This window comes from Microtus ochrogaster, chromosome 21, assembly GCF_000317375.1.
Source record: "Microtus ochrogaster isolate Prairie Vole_2 chromosome 21, MicOch1.0, whole genome shotgun sequence".
NCBI lineage: Eukaryota > Metazoa > Chordata > Mammalia > Rodentia > Cricetidae > Microtus > Microtus ochrogaster.
The window spans coordinates 47,203,745-47,219,001 of record NC_022022.1 but is presented as its reverse complement, the minus strand read 5'-3'; the positions used below and the strand labels follow the sequence as shown (position 1 = coordinate 47,219,001).

At 47.7% G+C, this 15,257-nt stretch overlaps 1 protein-coding gene across 1 annotated transcript in view; it reads right to left on the bottom strand.

The window, feature by feature from the left end:
- Positions 1 to 15,257, bottom strand: part of Ak5 (adenylate kinase 5) — a 170,313-nt gene that overhangs the window by 22,739 nt on the left and 132,317 nt on the right. The window contains exon 10 of the mRNA XM_005357474.2: positions 13,742 to 13,786. Within this exon, the coding sequence (XP_005357531.1) occupies positions 13,742 to 13,786 (45 nt within the window). The remainder of the gene's footprint in view (positions 1 to 13,741; positions 13,787 to 15,257) is intronic.

Below are 15,257 nucleotides of genomic sequence, written 5' to 3'. Positions count from 1 at the left end.
GTCCTGAGTTCCTTGCTCGTGCTCCCCCTCCTTCTGCTCCTGATTTGGACCTTGAGATTTCTGTCCGGTGCTCCAATTTGGGTCTCTGTATCCTTTCATCGCCTGATGAAGGTTAATATTCAGGGGGATGCCTATATGTTTGTCTTATTCCCTAGCTTTTAAAGAAAACTTAAACTATATTTACTTTATTTGGTGTGTGTGTGTGTGTGTGTGTGTGTGAATAACTGGTGCTCATTCATGTCTCCTAATTACAGCTTCCTGAGAAGAGAATATTTGAAATAAAAATGCAAAACACCATTGAGAGTCTAGCCTGAATCCCGGCTCTCTGGGCAGTGGAACTCACTACTAAGGGATGCCAGCGCCTGACCCACTTTAGCGGAGGGCCTCTCAAGCTCCCTTCCTTACTGTGGCAGACAAGCCAGGAAGGGTTCATGCGTTCTGTCATCTGCTCATCCAGAGAGCTGCTGGAAGCCAAGGGCGGGAGGTTCAGACACCTCCACAGGACCGCACAGAGGGCCCAAACATACTAGGAAACCAGCAATTACAGAAGGTAGCAGAAACAAGACAGACCCCCCCCCCCCCGCCCGCCCGGCCAGCAGCTGTCCCCTAACGCCAGAGCTGCCCCCAAGCAGAGACTCTTGCTTCTAGCTGTAATAGGAAGGGAGAGCATGGGGACAGAGGGAGAAGTGCTTCCAGGTAAGTGACTAAGGGGAGTTCTCAGCTGAGCTGGGGGTGGGGGTTGTGTTTACCCGGGATGGCTGGTGGCTGGCCATGTGGGGAAGATGTTTTCTGACTTGGCTTCCAAGGCAGAGACACTGTGTTCCAACTATTTGCTACTTTCAGCCTTCTACTAATATGACTATTACAGGTTTGCCCCTCTGAAATGTTATTTAATAAATCTTGACACAAAGGCAATTAAAATGCTCCATCTCGAATTAACAACAGCTGTGTGCAGGGGCGCTCGCTGCCCCAGTTAGAAGCCTTCCGTGGGAGCAACAGCTGCGGATTCTTAGCATTTTTGGGCCGAATGGTGCAGGCAGTGGGGAATTTTAAGTAACCTGTACAATGGCATGATTCTTCCCTTGGCTCCAAACTGGAGAACAATCTGATTTTCTCACTGTAAAAGCAGCACAAAATCTGCTAGCGGCTGCATGGCTTTTCATCCCGTCTCTAATATCAAAGTCCTAACGTAACACTTTTAAATAAAGGGGGTCTTAATGTCCCTCTAGGATAACTTGATACATGGGACATAATTCTTTTGAAGAACCCCGTCTCAGAGCTAAGGGCCTGTGCTCTCCGATGGTCGGCAACTGATAAAGACAAGGGGCTGCCCCAATTGCCGCTCTCTCACTGACGTGTAGCCCATGGTTACTGTGGGCTCTTGCCCCCAGTAGACCCTTACGCAGCCCCCTATGGTATGATTTAGAGTTTAGATGAGATCCCATTTTGAAGGTAAAAAGAACGGAAAATCCTTACTTTCAATCTCAAGTGGGATTTTAAAGGATTGGGCTGTTGAATTCTCTATGTGAACCTCAAGTTGCACTGGTGGAACAGAGCTCAGGGGCCCTGAGCCTGGCTTTCCACTCTGTCTCCGTCTGTCGCTCTCCAGAAGCCGCCGAGTGAGCACTGTTCCCCGGATCTGGTGCTCTTGGGGCTAGCCCTGTACCAGTTTTCATGACCTTGCCTTAAATGCAGCTCCTGGACCCTCAGCCTCCAAGGACTGGATCCCAAGCGACTCTTGCCGTTGCCCGACTTTAGGTTGAGTGGGAGGAGTCGGCAAAGCTGGCAGGGATAGCATTTGCTGATCCAGGCCTGGAAATCGCGGGCAGATGAAGACAATCGGCTGACAAGCAGCTGCGTCCCTGAGGTGGATGAGCACGTGCCCTCAGCGTGGGGGGGGGCTGACTGTTTCCACAGTCATGGTGCTGAGCTGCGCACGCACTGCTGTTTCTGTTCTTACCACCTGATGCTTTATCTACCGCCTCATGGATCAGTGGGGTTATTTAAAAAGCCGGATCACATATTTGCATGAGCTCACAGTCAATACTAGAAACACATTTTCACAAAACATGGTAACTTATTTCTCCACTAAGTGGAAATGACAGAGGCCATCTAGTCCAGAGATACTATGAAGTTCATCTTTTATGAAGAGTATCAGATTCATAGTTTTATACATTTACAGTTACATGTGTAGCTGACATGGGGTGGACATTTTAGATTTTGAGCATGAGGACCTCATGTAGTCCAGGCTGGCCTTGAACATGATGTAGCCAAGGTGATTCTGAACTTCTGGTGCTCCAGCCTCCACCTCTCAAGTGGTGTGATTACAGGTATCCACCCCAGTGTCCAGTTTATTTGGTGCCAAGGACTGAACACAGCTCCACGGGCTCCGAGGAAGTCCTGTACCAGGTGAACACAGCTCCGCGGGCTCCGAGGAAGTCCTGTACCAGGTGAACACAGCTCCGCGGGCTCCGAGGAACCCCTGTACCAGGTGAACACAGCTCCGCGGGCTCCGAGGAACCCCTGTACCAGGTGAACACAGCCCAGGCACGGTGTGCTCTGTTGACACTGTGTTGTGTACTGTTAGCTCTTGACTAAGTAGAAGGCACCTGGGAACCAATGTCCACGGTTGTCTTCTGACTACACACGTGTGCACACGCGCACACACACTGATCTCAGTGCTAACACTGCACACTTTTATAATGTCTAGACACAACTTACAAATGTGGTACTGTTTTCCACATCTTTAAAGACGAACAGTCTTTGCGACTGCAGTTTTGAGAGTATTAAGTATGTTTTGCAAATCAGTCTGTACTATTCCCAAGTAATCTCTGTTTGTTGCTGTTTTTCTTCAAAAACCCACCCACCCCTGCCCTTGAAATCCTCCTCTCTACATTAAAATGGTCTCAGCCCTGAGCTCATGTTTTTGTGACTGAATGATTCCTTTCAGAGAAAAGCTATAATGCCTCTTACTGTAAGCTGACCGCCCAGGAACAACGGAGCCAGCTGGGACCCACAAGCCACTTGAAGCCTCCTGTAGCTAACGGGAGTGCTTTGGCAGGCCGAGCTTCAGTGTGCTATTGCTGGGAGCCAATGTTCTGGGGCCCGGAGTGAGTAAGAAACCCACATCTCTATACTAGTCAACATTTCTGTTAGTGCTGGGAGCCTTTGACAGGTGTTTTGAAGGAGTTGTTGACGTACACCAGGTCACAAGTCCAGCTATAGGTCATATAAGAACTTTAAGAGGGACCAGAATCCTGAGAACAACAGACATACTTCCTTATTATTATGGCCTGGCATCTAGGAGGTACGTGGCAACTGTTGTATCAGGAACAGTGACTCTCTAGGCCAGGCAGCCCTGTGTATGGTGCTGGGGTCAATGGGCCTGATTCCAGGCCTTGGTTGAGACTTGCTGAGTGGTTGGAAGAGAACTGACTTATCCCCACTCTGAGGCCACAGGGCTCCTACATCCTGGCTCTAATTAACAGTCATTGATACCATTGCACAAGGAAAGTAAATGAGAAAGCCCCTGACCTCCGTGACACGCTAACAACCATGCTGCCTCCATGGCCTGGCTTCCTTGACTGTGAACTGGGACTGGATTCCATGAAGGGATCCCTATTTGGGGTTGTGTTACCCCCACAATATCCCAGCCTATGGAAGGTTTTTAATCCTGACCTGCTACAGTTAGGTCTGGAATATTCTCTAAAGGCCCACGTATGTGGGAAAGGCTTCGGTGCTCAGCTGGGCACAGTGGGAGGCTTAGGTCTCCAGGGCTGAGCCCTGAAGGGGACTGGGCCGCTGGTTCATTTGTTTTCTCTCTCATGACCTGGCCAGGAGGTGAGAGGTTCTGCTGTCATGAGATCTCACCTCAGCACGCTAGGCGGGCACGCCACTACTGTGGCCTTAACCCATTCCTCCAGCTTCGCGTTTGGCTGCCCAACTCTTCTCTTTGCTACAGAACTGTCAGAGTCTTCTCAGTAGGGGCCCCATCAGCATGGTTTCCCAGGGAACAACCAAGAAACTTAGTGTTAGGGGAAAAAATTCCCCACCAGGATGGAAACCTCTCAACGCCTGCAGCTGGTGCCTCCTGGACACCCAAACTTTTAGAAGATTTCCCAGGAAAAGGGGGCAGGCGTTGACAAGTGACTCAAATGTCTAAGAGTTAAAGAAACATGGAGGGGCGGACAGAAGCGCAGACCCGTGGGAAGCAGTTGCTCGCTAAATGTGACCAGTAGAACGGAGCTGACGGGCACCTGAGCTTATTGTAAAGATGCTTCCAGCTCTTTTGGAAGCCTGAAATTTCTCATTATTAAAAACGATAATCATCAGAATACATTCCCCAGGTGATTCCGGGATGGGCTGGACTGGGAGCTTCTAGACCAGATGAGCAAGAAGCGGTCTGCTGTGATCTCCCAGGGGCGCCTGGGGCTGTGATGCTCTTTCTCTTCATATTTACCGTGTAATAATGCTGGGATAATGGCTCCGTGGCGAATGAGCAACGGTTATGACAGTTAATAAAGTCCTCAGCGCCTTATTAAACGCTCGGCCATTCCTCTCACAGCCGATGGGAGGAACTGCTGGTGTTCTCTGTCGGGCTGGGGGGAAGGCAGTAACACTGGGGTTCAGAGGCGTGCCTGAGAGTCCCTGCATGCCGCCCAGAAGAAAGTCTCCATTTCATCATGCTTTTTGGCTTTCCGTGCCAGCTAATAAATGTCTGCTTTGTTTGTAATAGGTCGTGTGATGTTCTTAACAGCATTTGAAGCAGGTGCTCTTTAAAACTCTGTAACAGAACACTATGCTGAGAGCCATAGGTGTTTCACCTGCTACCGCTAGGTGCTGTGGGACCCCCACCTGTAGGACCCTCTGGAGTTCACACACACACACCACACAGTCCTGTGTCAGCCAGGGTGGTGCCAGGTTTTCACCACAGACCCACCGAATTGCCGTAAGAAACACATCCAAGAAAGGAGGTTTGTCATGACACCAAACATGAGCCGCCATTTAACAGTCACCTTTAATGAATGGCTTCACGGTTTTACATCTTAAATTGGGTCACGTGATCTGGCTGGATCATTTGCTAGTAAACTCCATTGACCTTCACTCTGACAAGTCAGCGATTGTTCAGTTCTGCCAAAACTGAGCACTGTCATGGAGAGACATGACACATCTCATTAAAGCAGAACCCGGAAGGGGGACATTTACGTGCAAAGTCAAAGAGGGTTCAAGAGGCAGGCAGATCTCTGTGAGGCCTGTGCCAGCTTGGGCTATACAATGAGTTTCAGGCAAGCCAGGGCTGCGCACGTGCTCACGTGTACCTCTCAGGAAACTGAGGCACTCGTTGAAATTAGCTTGGTAAATTCACTCGGTAGAGCACAAGGGGCATTCACCGTTCTGTTGACTACACTCAGCTGTTAGCGCAGGCGCAGGTGAGACTAGACCAGCATTTCAGTCAGTGTTAATGGGCTTCCAGAAGGATCTCAGCCAGGGGGAGGGGCAACAAGTGTGAGGTCAGCCCTTGTTGTGCCCGGCAAGCACAAAGACTGTGTTCTTCTCTTTCTTGAGTTATTCTTGCTATTCCCTATGACAATAAGTCCACAGTACTGCCTTTTTGGAGGAAATCATTAAAAGCTTGAAGAAGAATGGGACAATGGAGGAGAGAGAGAGGAAGAAGCTTGTTTGCACCAGGCAGTATTCCAAGGACGTGCTCACGTTCTTTCGAATCGCAGTCTTTTGCAGAGTTTCTCGCTAACTTTGAGTCAATGAAGAAAGAGCTCATGCCGCTCCCATAGACACGGCATCCAATCACAGTGTAAAGTCTATGCCACTGGGTTCTCTCTGGGGACACAGTGCCCACATTTCTCCCCTAGAGAAATGTCTCAGCTGGTGATGCGTTCAAGTGCTGTCTTGCAATGTCCGCCTGCCTTTTCTCCCCTGAATGGCCAGGTGTTTGAAAATACAGGTGCTGGGGGCCAAGGCAGAGTGTTGGAGGCATTCAATATCTGCGCACTTTCATGGAGGAAAGAGTTTGTGTGTGTGTGTGTGTGTGTGTGTGTGTCTTCAGGTAGACCCAGCCAAAGGCTGGGAATCAGATGGAAACTTACTTCTCTATGGCAACCCAGCTTCATTGGCCAGGGGATTTACAGCCGGGTACAGGGTATGATGGCACGAATCTACTACCCAAACATTCAGGAAGCTGTGGCAGGAGGATTGGGTCAAGTCTGAGACCAGCCTGGGCTATGAAGCCTTATCTCACAAACCAAAGCAACCGCAAGAAGGGAATTAATTGTGGGAAGTGGATTGCTTGACTCTGAAGCCAAGAGGTCCCACTGTGGCCTCTCAAATCAGACCCAGGGAAACTGACGGCGTTGAACTAAGCCCTAACACCTATGAAGCAGGCGTCCTCTCAGAGTGCTGGCAATTTGATTGTCTAGGTGGATGGTATAAGTTCTAGAGTCTGAAGGCTGACGAGCCTGGAGCTGTGATGTTCAAGTGAGGGTAGATGTATTCCTACTCCCGAAGTGACAGAGAATCCCCCCACTTCTTCTGTGTCCACTCCTCACCCCCCCCTCCGGCACTACAGACCGAATGGTGCTCACCCCTGTTGCTGAGGTCCGGTCTCCCTTATTTGGTCCATGGATTCAAATGGAGTTTTCACTTGACAAAAAACAAACAAAAACAAAAAGAAAAACTTCAAACCACACCCAGAATCGACGCTCTGCCCACTGTCTGGGTGACACCTAACCCAGTCAAGTGGGCACAAAATTGCCCATTGCTTGGCTCTTGCACTGTCTGCTTCATTCAGAGCAGAAGCCAGAGTCTAGCCTGGGGTTCCAGTCTAGCTTTGGGTTCCGTAGCTCAGTGTAGCCATTCTGATCATCTTGGTTTGGTCTGTTTGCTTCTGTCTTCAGTTCAGGGCTTCCCTCCACCTTGAAGGGTTTCTTTGCTCTCCCTGTTGCCTGGCTCTTCCCACTCTGCTGATGCGAAGCGGGTCTTCTGACACTCCTGTTCTGTCTCCTAGGTCCTCCGTGCCCCTGGGTCCAGGAAGACTTTCAGTGCGGTCCAGACCTCCAGGAGTCTCAGAAGTGGGCCTTTCTGGAGATGTGGCGCTAATCTCTGACGCTTTCTCCGTGACTGTGTTTTCTTATTTTTTTTCCTTTTTTAAAATTGGTTTTATTGAACTCTACATTTTTCTCTGCTCCCCTTCCTGTCTCTTCCCTCCCCTTCAACCCTCCACAGCTGTGTTTTGGAGTCAGCTGATGCCGCCAAACATCAGGGGACCCTCCCCTCCAAGATGCCTAAACCCAAAGGCTCTCTTTTGGTCTCAAGCACCATCTCCACCCTCACTTCCCTGTAGCTGCAGGTTCCCTGAGTCTGCTCCACAGACACTGGGGTCCTTACTTGCATTGTGATTCTAAGGCGTTGTTTGCTCTCCATGGACGGCAGAGGCAAGGAGTAGAACGACTGAAACAAAGTATCAGAATCCAGCTGAACCAGCCATTCTAGGCTTCTTTCATTTCCCCTGCATTCATTTAGAATGTATGCATGCATGCCACGACATGCCTGTAAGGGGCAAAGGACAACCTGCAAGAGTGAGTTCTCTTCTGCCACGTAGGCTCCAGGGATCAAAGCCCAGTGCTCAAGCTCTGTGGCAAGTAATCACCTTAGCAGTGAGCCGTCTCACTGGTCCGTGTTTTGACCACAGTGTTCTTAAATTAATATCACTTAAGGACACTTCAGTGAAGCAAAAAAAAAATTAATAATAATTAAAAATAATTACCCTTAGGTATGCATTATTAATTCTTTTAAGATAGATTTTCACTATGCAGCTCTGGCTGGCCTGAAATTTGATGTCGAGCAGGCTGGCCACAAACTGAGAGTTCCCCTGCCTCCACCTCCTGAGTGCTGGGACTAAGAACTGGCATGTTTTGCCCTGTTTATTTTACTAAGTATGACATGCTCATAAAGCCGTTGGGCCCACAGAGGAATAACTGCTTCCTGGAGGAAGGGCATGTGTGCTGAACTAGCTGCCTTTTTAACTGAACGCCATTCCTGATGCCTCCTTCCAAGGTGCTATCCAGGCCCAGATACTGAGATCAGGTAAGATGAGACTCCCCCACGGCAGTGTGGCTGTAGCTCTGTTTACTTCCGGAGGAGGCAGCTATGACTTGCCAGGCTCCAGTATCTGGCAAACATGTTTTAGAAAGTGAAAAAAGCCTGCCACTTTGGGGGAAACAACTGGTAGTGTTTCTTGACAACACGGGAGCGTTTCAAGCTCCCACCCCACCCAAACATACACTATTTTCTAATTCATCGCTTATCTTTCTGCCTTCCTGGGAAATAAAGGCTGGAAATGGTGTCCTGTCCTTTTTCTGGGCACAAGCATTCCATAAAGCGACTCTGGAAGGCTCTCTCTAGCGCCTGACACAGGCAGGCGCTAAACGGAAGCTGCTTTCTCTCACCATGAGGGGGAATTGAAAAGCTTTGAATTGTTTTCTATCAGATATGAATAAATTCATGAGTTGATGAAACCGACATATTTGTGCAGATACTCCAGAGTTCTTTCATAGCAGAGAACAATTCAAAGACAATGGGGTTACAAGGAAGCCAAAGCAATCGTAAAATATTGAATTTTGGGAAGAACTCAGTTCTCTAGGAAGAGAAATAAGACTATGTGCAGTGGCCAAAAAGGCATACAGTAACACAGAATCTTATCTGAATATCTCTCAAAGGTGATGCTAGTTAGGCTCTGGCATTGCTATGACAAAAGACCTGTGAAAAGCAGCTTGAACGATGGAAGAGGGGCTGTGGCTCATGGTTCTGAGGGGTTGCTCCATCACGGCTGTGGGAGCATGGTAGGGCTAAACAGTTCTCAATATGGCAGCCAAGAAGCAGAGAGAAAGGAAACAGGAAGTGGTTGGACATGACCTATCCCCAGAGCAGGTCCCCATGAACTCCTTCCTCCAAGGTCCACCTCCTACACTGTCACCTCCCCTGACAATGCCATCTTCTTATGACTTCAACAATGGATCAGTAATTCCACCGATTAGGTCAGAGATCTCATGGTCTAACAATCCTCTTTGGAGACCCCTCCTGGACGTAGCTAGAGGTATTTATTAACCCAATTAAGTTGGCCATCAAGATTGCCATCACAATACTTAAACACAGTTCCCCACAGCACCAGTGCCAATGTAAACAAGGCCATCTGTGTCCCGACACTCTGGAAGCTGCAGCACCGAGTGGTGGCCCCGTCGTTATGCCATTAGCGTCGCCTCTCACGCGATTAGCCAGATGTGGTTTTCAAACACTGATAACACGCCCATCAAGGCTTTGGGTGAGGCAGTGTGAACTCAGATTACGGGATGCTTTGGGCACAGACAGAAGTGAAAAGTGGAGAAGGGAAAATGAAGCCAAAAGAGATTGGGCAATAGCAAGATACTAGTCAAGAGAAGGAGGGAAGGAGGAAGAGGAGTAATTGAAGAGGCTATTAAAGCGGAAGCCACGCTGTGGTGGGACACAGAGACGCTCTTGGAAGCACATTCGCCAAATGCTTCCATACTTCAGCAGTGGCTGGGCCATCTTGTGTGAGCAAAGCTTCCTGAGTCGTGTACGGGACAATCCAAAGCCTGTGGAGTGTCCACAGAGTCCTATAGGCTGCTTGCTTGACCTGCAGGGACAGCGTCTGTGTCCTCAGAAAAGGTATTTCTCTACAAACAGACACCGGACTGCTCTCCTCAGGAACGGAACGGTGATATTCACACAGAAGTCCGCAGTCAGCTAAGTTTATCCTTGGTGGGGAGGGAACACGGGGCCTGAATGTTCCTCCCACTGGGATAGAGGAGAGTATTCCTACCTGCTGCACAGCAGCTCAGGTCTCGAGGCCTAAGGGGCCGGATTCTCCGTAGGCCTAAACCTAAGCCTTGGGGAAGTCAGTGCCCTAGGTGAGAGGTTGTGTAATGGCAAGGAAGGGGCATCACAGAGGCTCCCAATTAACCTGAACTCTCTCCCTCACAGCCCCAGCCCCAGCAACATGCCTGCCAGTTCCAGTTCAGGAATCCTGATTGCTGTGTCGGTTGTTATGGAAACAGTGTGGTCACACTACTTCCTGAAGAATTCATTATTCCAACAATCTATTTTTTTCACTAGTTATAGCCCCCCCCCCCCCGCCAACGAACGGTTCGTATGCCAGGGACAAAGAGCTCCAAGGAGCAAAGTTGGTGATTAGCAGAGACTTCTAGGAGCAGGAAGTTAAGCCCACCTTGGGTGATGGGAGACCAGCCATCTCCAGTGAAACAGACTGACGAGGAGGCCAGCTCAGGAGACAAGAGAGTGCAGACAGAGCTGGAGTCAAAGAGAGACCTGGGGATGTAGCAGGAAGGATACTGGGGCCAGCTAGCATATAGGGATGAGGACAGTCGTCAGGGGCTGTCCATTCTTCAGGAGCCGGTGGTACTTGAACACAGGAAGAGTGTTTGGAATATTAGCTCTGTTTCAAGCATAGACATGAACACGTCCTCCTAGGTGTGGCCAATCTGCCAATTCTACGGCCGCTCTGACTGGTTGTAACCTGCCCAATTCAGGAGTCTTCTTTTTCTTGAGACAGGGTTTCCTGTAGTTCAGGCTGTCCACACAGCCCTTTTGTAGTCAAAGGTGACCTCATGGTTTGGGAGGCCCTCTGTCTACGTGTTGCTTTTATCGATTAATGAATAAAGAAACTGCCTTGGCCTGTTGATAGGGCAGAACTTAGGCAGGGAAAATTGGACTGAATGCCGGGAGAAGGAAGGCTCAGAGAGAGACACGCCATGGATCCGCCACCAGAGACAGAGGTGCTGAAACTTGGCTGATAGGCCACGACCTCGTGGCTATATACAGATTAATAGAGATGGGTTAAATTAATATGTAATAGTTAGCCAATAAGAAGCTAGGGCTAATGGGTCAAGCAGTGATTTAATTAATACTGTTTCTGTGTGATTATTTCGGGGCTAAGCCAGCCAGGTGGCCGAGAAGAACAAGCAGCCCCTCCTTCCTACAACCTCCACCTTTTGGTCCTCTCTATCTGCCTTCATTGTTGGGGGCTGAACCAGCGCCTCACATGTGCTAGGCAGGCATTCTACCCATTGAGGCAGACCTCCTGCCCACTAACCTTCTGTAGACAGAACCACGTTTGTACCATTGACATCTTGTGGCTTTTAACTAAAATTTACCCAAACGGTTCTCATTGTGCCTTCATGTTCTCAGGGACTTCACAACTTCGAACAGACCCGTGATAATATAGCCATTCTGCTGTTTGTCATGGGGGCATTTGGAACCTAGGCCTTATTTTAATAGATGCCTTAGAAAAAGAGAATCCAGTTCCCTGTATCACAGTGGCTTTGTCCCTTCTGTCTAAACAGTGAATTGTTTTATTTTTCCAAGCAGAGCAGTGGCTGACCAATAAGTAGAAAAACAGGAGATGTTGGTCAGATCCAAGAAAGATTCTTGTGTTCAGAGAAAGAGGATCTGAGGGCTCTTGTGTTCAGTCTCGCTGTTTATGGTTCCACACTGTGTTCTTTGAGTCTCCAAAGGGCACAGGGTTTTGTGACAGGTGAGCCAAGGTCTTCAGTTATGCCATACACAGAGGCAACACTGCATTTCCAAGGCATAAGCTATGAGTTAGAACAGTGGGAAAACTGGAAATAATATTGCCAGAGGTGGTAATGACAACCAGAAGCCAGGCTGTATTATGGTTACAAGCTTTTGGGGATCACATTATTAAAACAACATGGTAATGAAGGATTCCTACTCCAAGCATCTAGATATCTAGATATCAACCTTAAAGGCTCTCTCCTTTCCCCAATTTGGCTTCTAATATAAAATATGAGCAGAGACTAGAATATATTACAGTACAAGGAAGGTCTCATGCCTAGAACACAGCTTGTTAAAGTTTTAGTAAGCCATACGCAGGACCAATTTTCCACTGGAATTAAGATATCCAGTGAAGACTAAGAAATACACTTTTACTTCCTAAGACAAATACAAAACAAGAACTGAAGAAGTGAGCTAAGGACCACCAGAGGCCAACAAAGGAGCCCCAGCAAGACTGAATTCCGTCATTCTCATGGGCACATGCTGTCCTCAGCTAGAGTTTCCCTTCTGCCACCTCCCATGAGGCCCTTCACCAGCTCCCAGTTCTGCGTCAGCATGGCCTCCTCAGGGAAGCTGGCCTGGCCTTGTCACCTACTTGACCAGATTACTCTCTTTTTCTTCTTTTTAACTCTTTAGTAACACTTCTCAGGGGATGTGATCCGTTAATTACTCTCTTCCTTACGATGGGGCGTCTCGCTCCATCCCGGCCACAGTCCCTCTCAAATAGTTCGTGTGTGAGAGGCCCGGAGCTCAGATGACAGCTCAGGTAGCTTTGTGATGAGGGTGAGAGCCTGGCACAAGTAGTCCCAGACCCTCGTCTCCAGACTGCCACCAGGTGAGCTCTCAGCTTCTCTGGGCTTCATTCTCCCCACTGACAACGAGGGAGATTTACCCCATAGGTTCACAAGGTCAGCACACAGTTGATCTGGTTGTATTTCCCTGGGAATAACGCCATTGTTTCCCCATTCCTGAAGAGGTAGGGACACTTTCACTATTTGAAAGTATAGAAAGATACTTTTGTGGAAAATGGACAAGGAGTGAATACTTGCTAATATATGTATATATTATATATAATGATATATATCATATATAATACTATATATATACTTGGATAACAAACAGGAAAGTGTTCCCTTTGGGAGGCATTCTGACTAACCTGACATGTTTTCACATGTGTTGGAGAGGGCTGGGATTGAACCCAAGACCCTGAACGTCATTGTCAAGAGCTCTTGTTGCTAAACCACACCTCCATCTCCTTCCCAACCTTTGAAACTTTTGCATAACTGGTTCCTTCCTGTCCACAAGTAAAGTTAATCTCTACCCCATGATCTTGGCTAAGTCCCATAACTGTCCTGAGTGTCGACTTTCTAGTCTGTATAACAGAGATGGAACAGGGCTCGGTCACCCAGCTATGTCATGGCTCAAGGATTATCTGCGGTGACCTGGAGCATGGCAGGTGCACAGAAGGAGTTAATCTTATGGCATTTTATCCAACAAGTAGCTAGAAAGTATCACTCTACTGGGACATTGAAGAAATGAGGTTTTTGGGTGTGTGTGTGTGTTTGTGTGCGCGCGTGTGTGAGTGTGTGTGTGTGTGTGTGTGTGTGTGTGTGTGTGCTATTGGGGATCAAATCCAAGACTTCACACATACTAGGCAAGTGCTCTAGCCTTGGGCTGCACACCCAGCCCCAAACTAGACTATTTTTTTTTTTACTGTGCAGAATATAATGTGTGGCAAGGGAGGAATATTTTCATATGTGGTCACCATGCATTTAGTTTTAATAGAGGGTTGGTAGTCAAATAGCAAAAGTGAGTGTTGGACTTTAGCACGCAGCAGCCTCTTGGCCTTGTATTTCACTCCACTGCTACAGAGCTGAGCTGTGTGGCTGAGATTCCTACAACCCCGCCTTTTCTATGCTGAAAAGCGACAACGCAAAAAAAAAAAAAATTAAATTGCATACTTATGCATGCAACCATCTGGAAACCTCAGGGGTATTATTTTGGTCAAAAGAAGAACATGAATTCAAAGCAGGACAGAATGAAAGATGAATATAATTTTTCTGCTATAGCAATATTATTAGCAACTGTATTAGCAAAGTTGAGAGCTATTACTCACCCATCAGGAAGATAATTTTACATTTCCTCACATCCTCCATTAAGCCTTTAAAAGAAGAATAATTTAAATTATCGACAAGAAATACCACACTGACGCCCTGGTCCTACCCATGCTCTACAGAGCTGAGCCCACAGGAATAAACTTAAACTATGACCACCAGGGGGTAGTGAGTGTGGAGGCTTTTCCCCTACCCAGGATTTTTATTTAACATAGATCTTTAATTCAAAGTATAAAACTGATACCACCAAATAGTGTGACTCACATGGAAATCCAACTTTTCGTCTGTTTCTTTTTGGTGTGAGGATTTGTTTGTTTTTGAGACAGGGTCTCCCTGTGTGTCCCAAGCTGGCCTCAAACTCAGCTGAACTTCAAACCCTTCCTTCTTCTGCCTCAGCTCCCTGAGTGCTGGGATTACAGGTGTGCACTATGCCTGGATATAAAGCCAGCCTTAAACTTTATATTTAGGTTGTTTTTTTTTTAAATCTCGGTTTGTTCTTTACTTTAAGATGTAGTACTTCTATTTTTAAGGGTTTCATATGTGCACACAGAGCATGCGATTGCATCCATTCCCACTCCCCTACTCCTTCTAGATCCATCCCACCCTGATCCAGTATTTCACATTTGCAACCACCCTGTTTAAAAAAGGAGAAGTTAATATACAAGATGTCTAGAAGACAAAAATAGTTTATGGCTATCATAGACAATGCCATTTTCTGTTTTAAGTTGTGATGTAAAGTTTCCTTTAAAATATCAATCTTTATTCATCATGAGTCAGCGTATAGAGCAGGACCAAACAAGAAGTTAACAGAACCAGTAGTACAGAATAATAATCATGGCAGTGGAAACAAGCTCTGAATCTGGGGAACCACTGCTGGGAGAAACTGTTTGAGATAAGGAAAAGCATGAGAACATCCGGAGTCAGTGGGACCCTAATGACTTCGCATTGCTGAGGGTTGGAATGGGAACTTCGGGGCATGTGGGTAGGTGCCGCATTGCTGGTCCCACAAACAACAGGCTTGACCTACACAGGGGAGGGGTGTGGGTGCTGGGGGGACAGGGAGAGGGACCGTGATTGTGCACTTTTACTAGGGTGTGGGACTGAAGGTTTCACACACGCTAGGTAAGGAGTCAACTGCTGAGCTATATCTCCAGCCCTTAAAATCTATTATTATATTTACTTTATATATTTTCCTGCTTCTATGTTTGTGCACCACACGTGTGCACGGTGCCCACAGAAGCCAGAAAAGGCCGTCAGATCTCCCGAAACTGGAGTTATTGATGGCTGTTAGCTTCCACGTGGATGCTCGGAGCTGAACCTAGGTTCTCTGGAAAAATAGCTAGGGAGAGTCATTCTCCAGCCCATCCGAGTCCTTTAGTTTTTTTTTTTTTACTTTTTAATATGGGGTGGGGTTTTACTAAGCGATGCAGGTCAGCCTTGAATTCACCTTGTAGCCCAGGCTGGCCCTGAACTTTGGGTATTCTGACTTGGCCCCCTGAACAGCTGAGATTACAGATC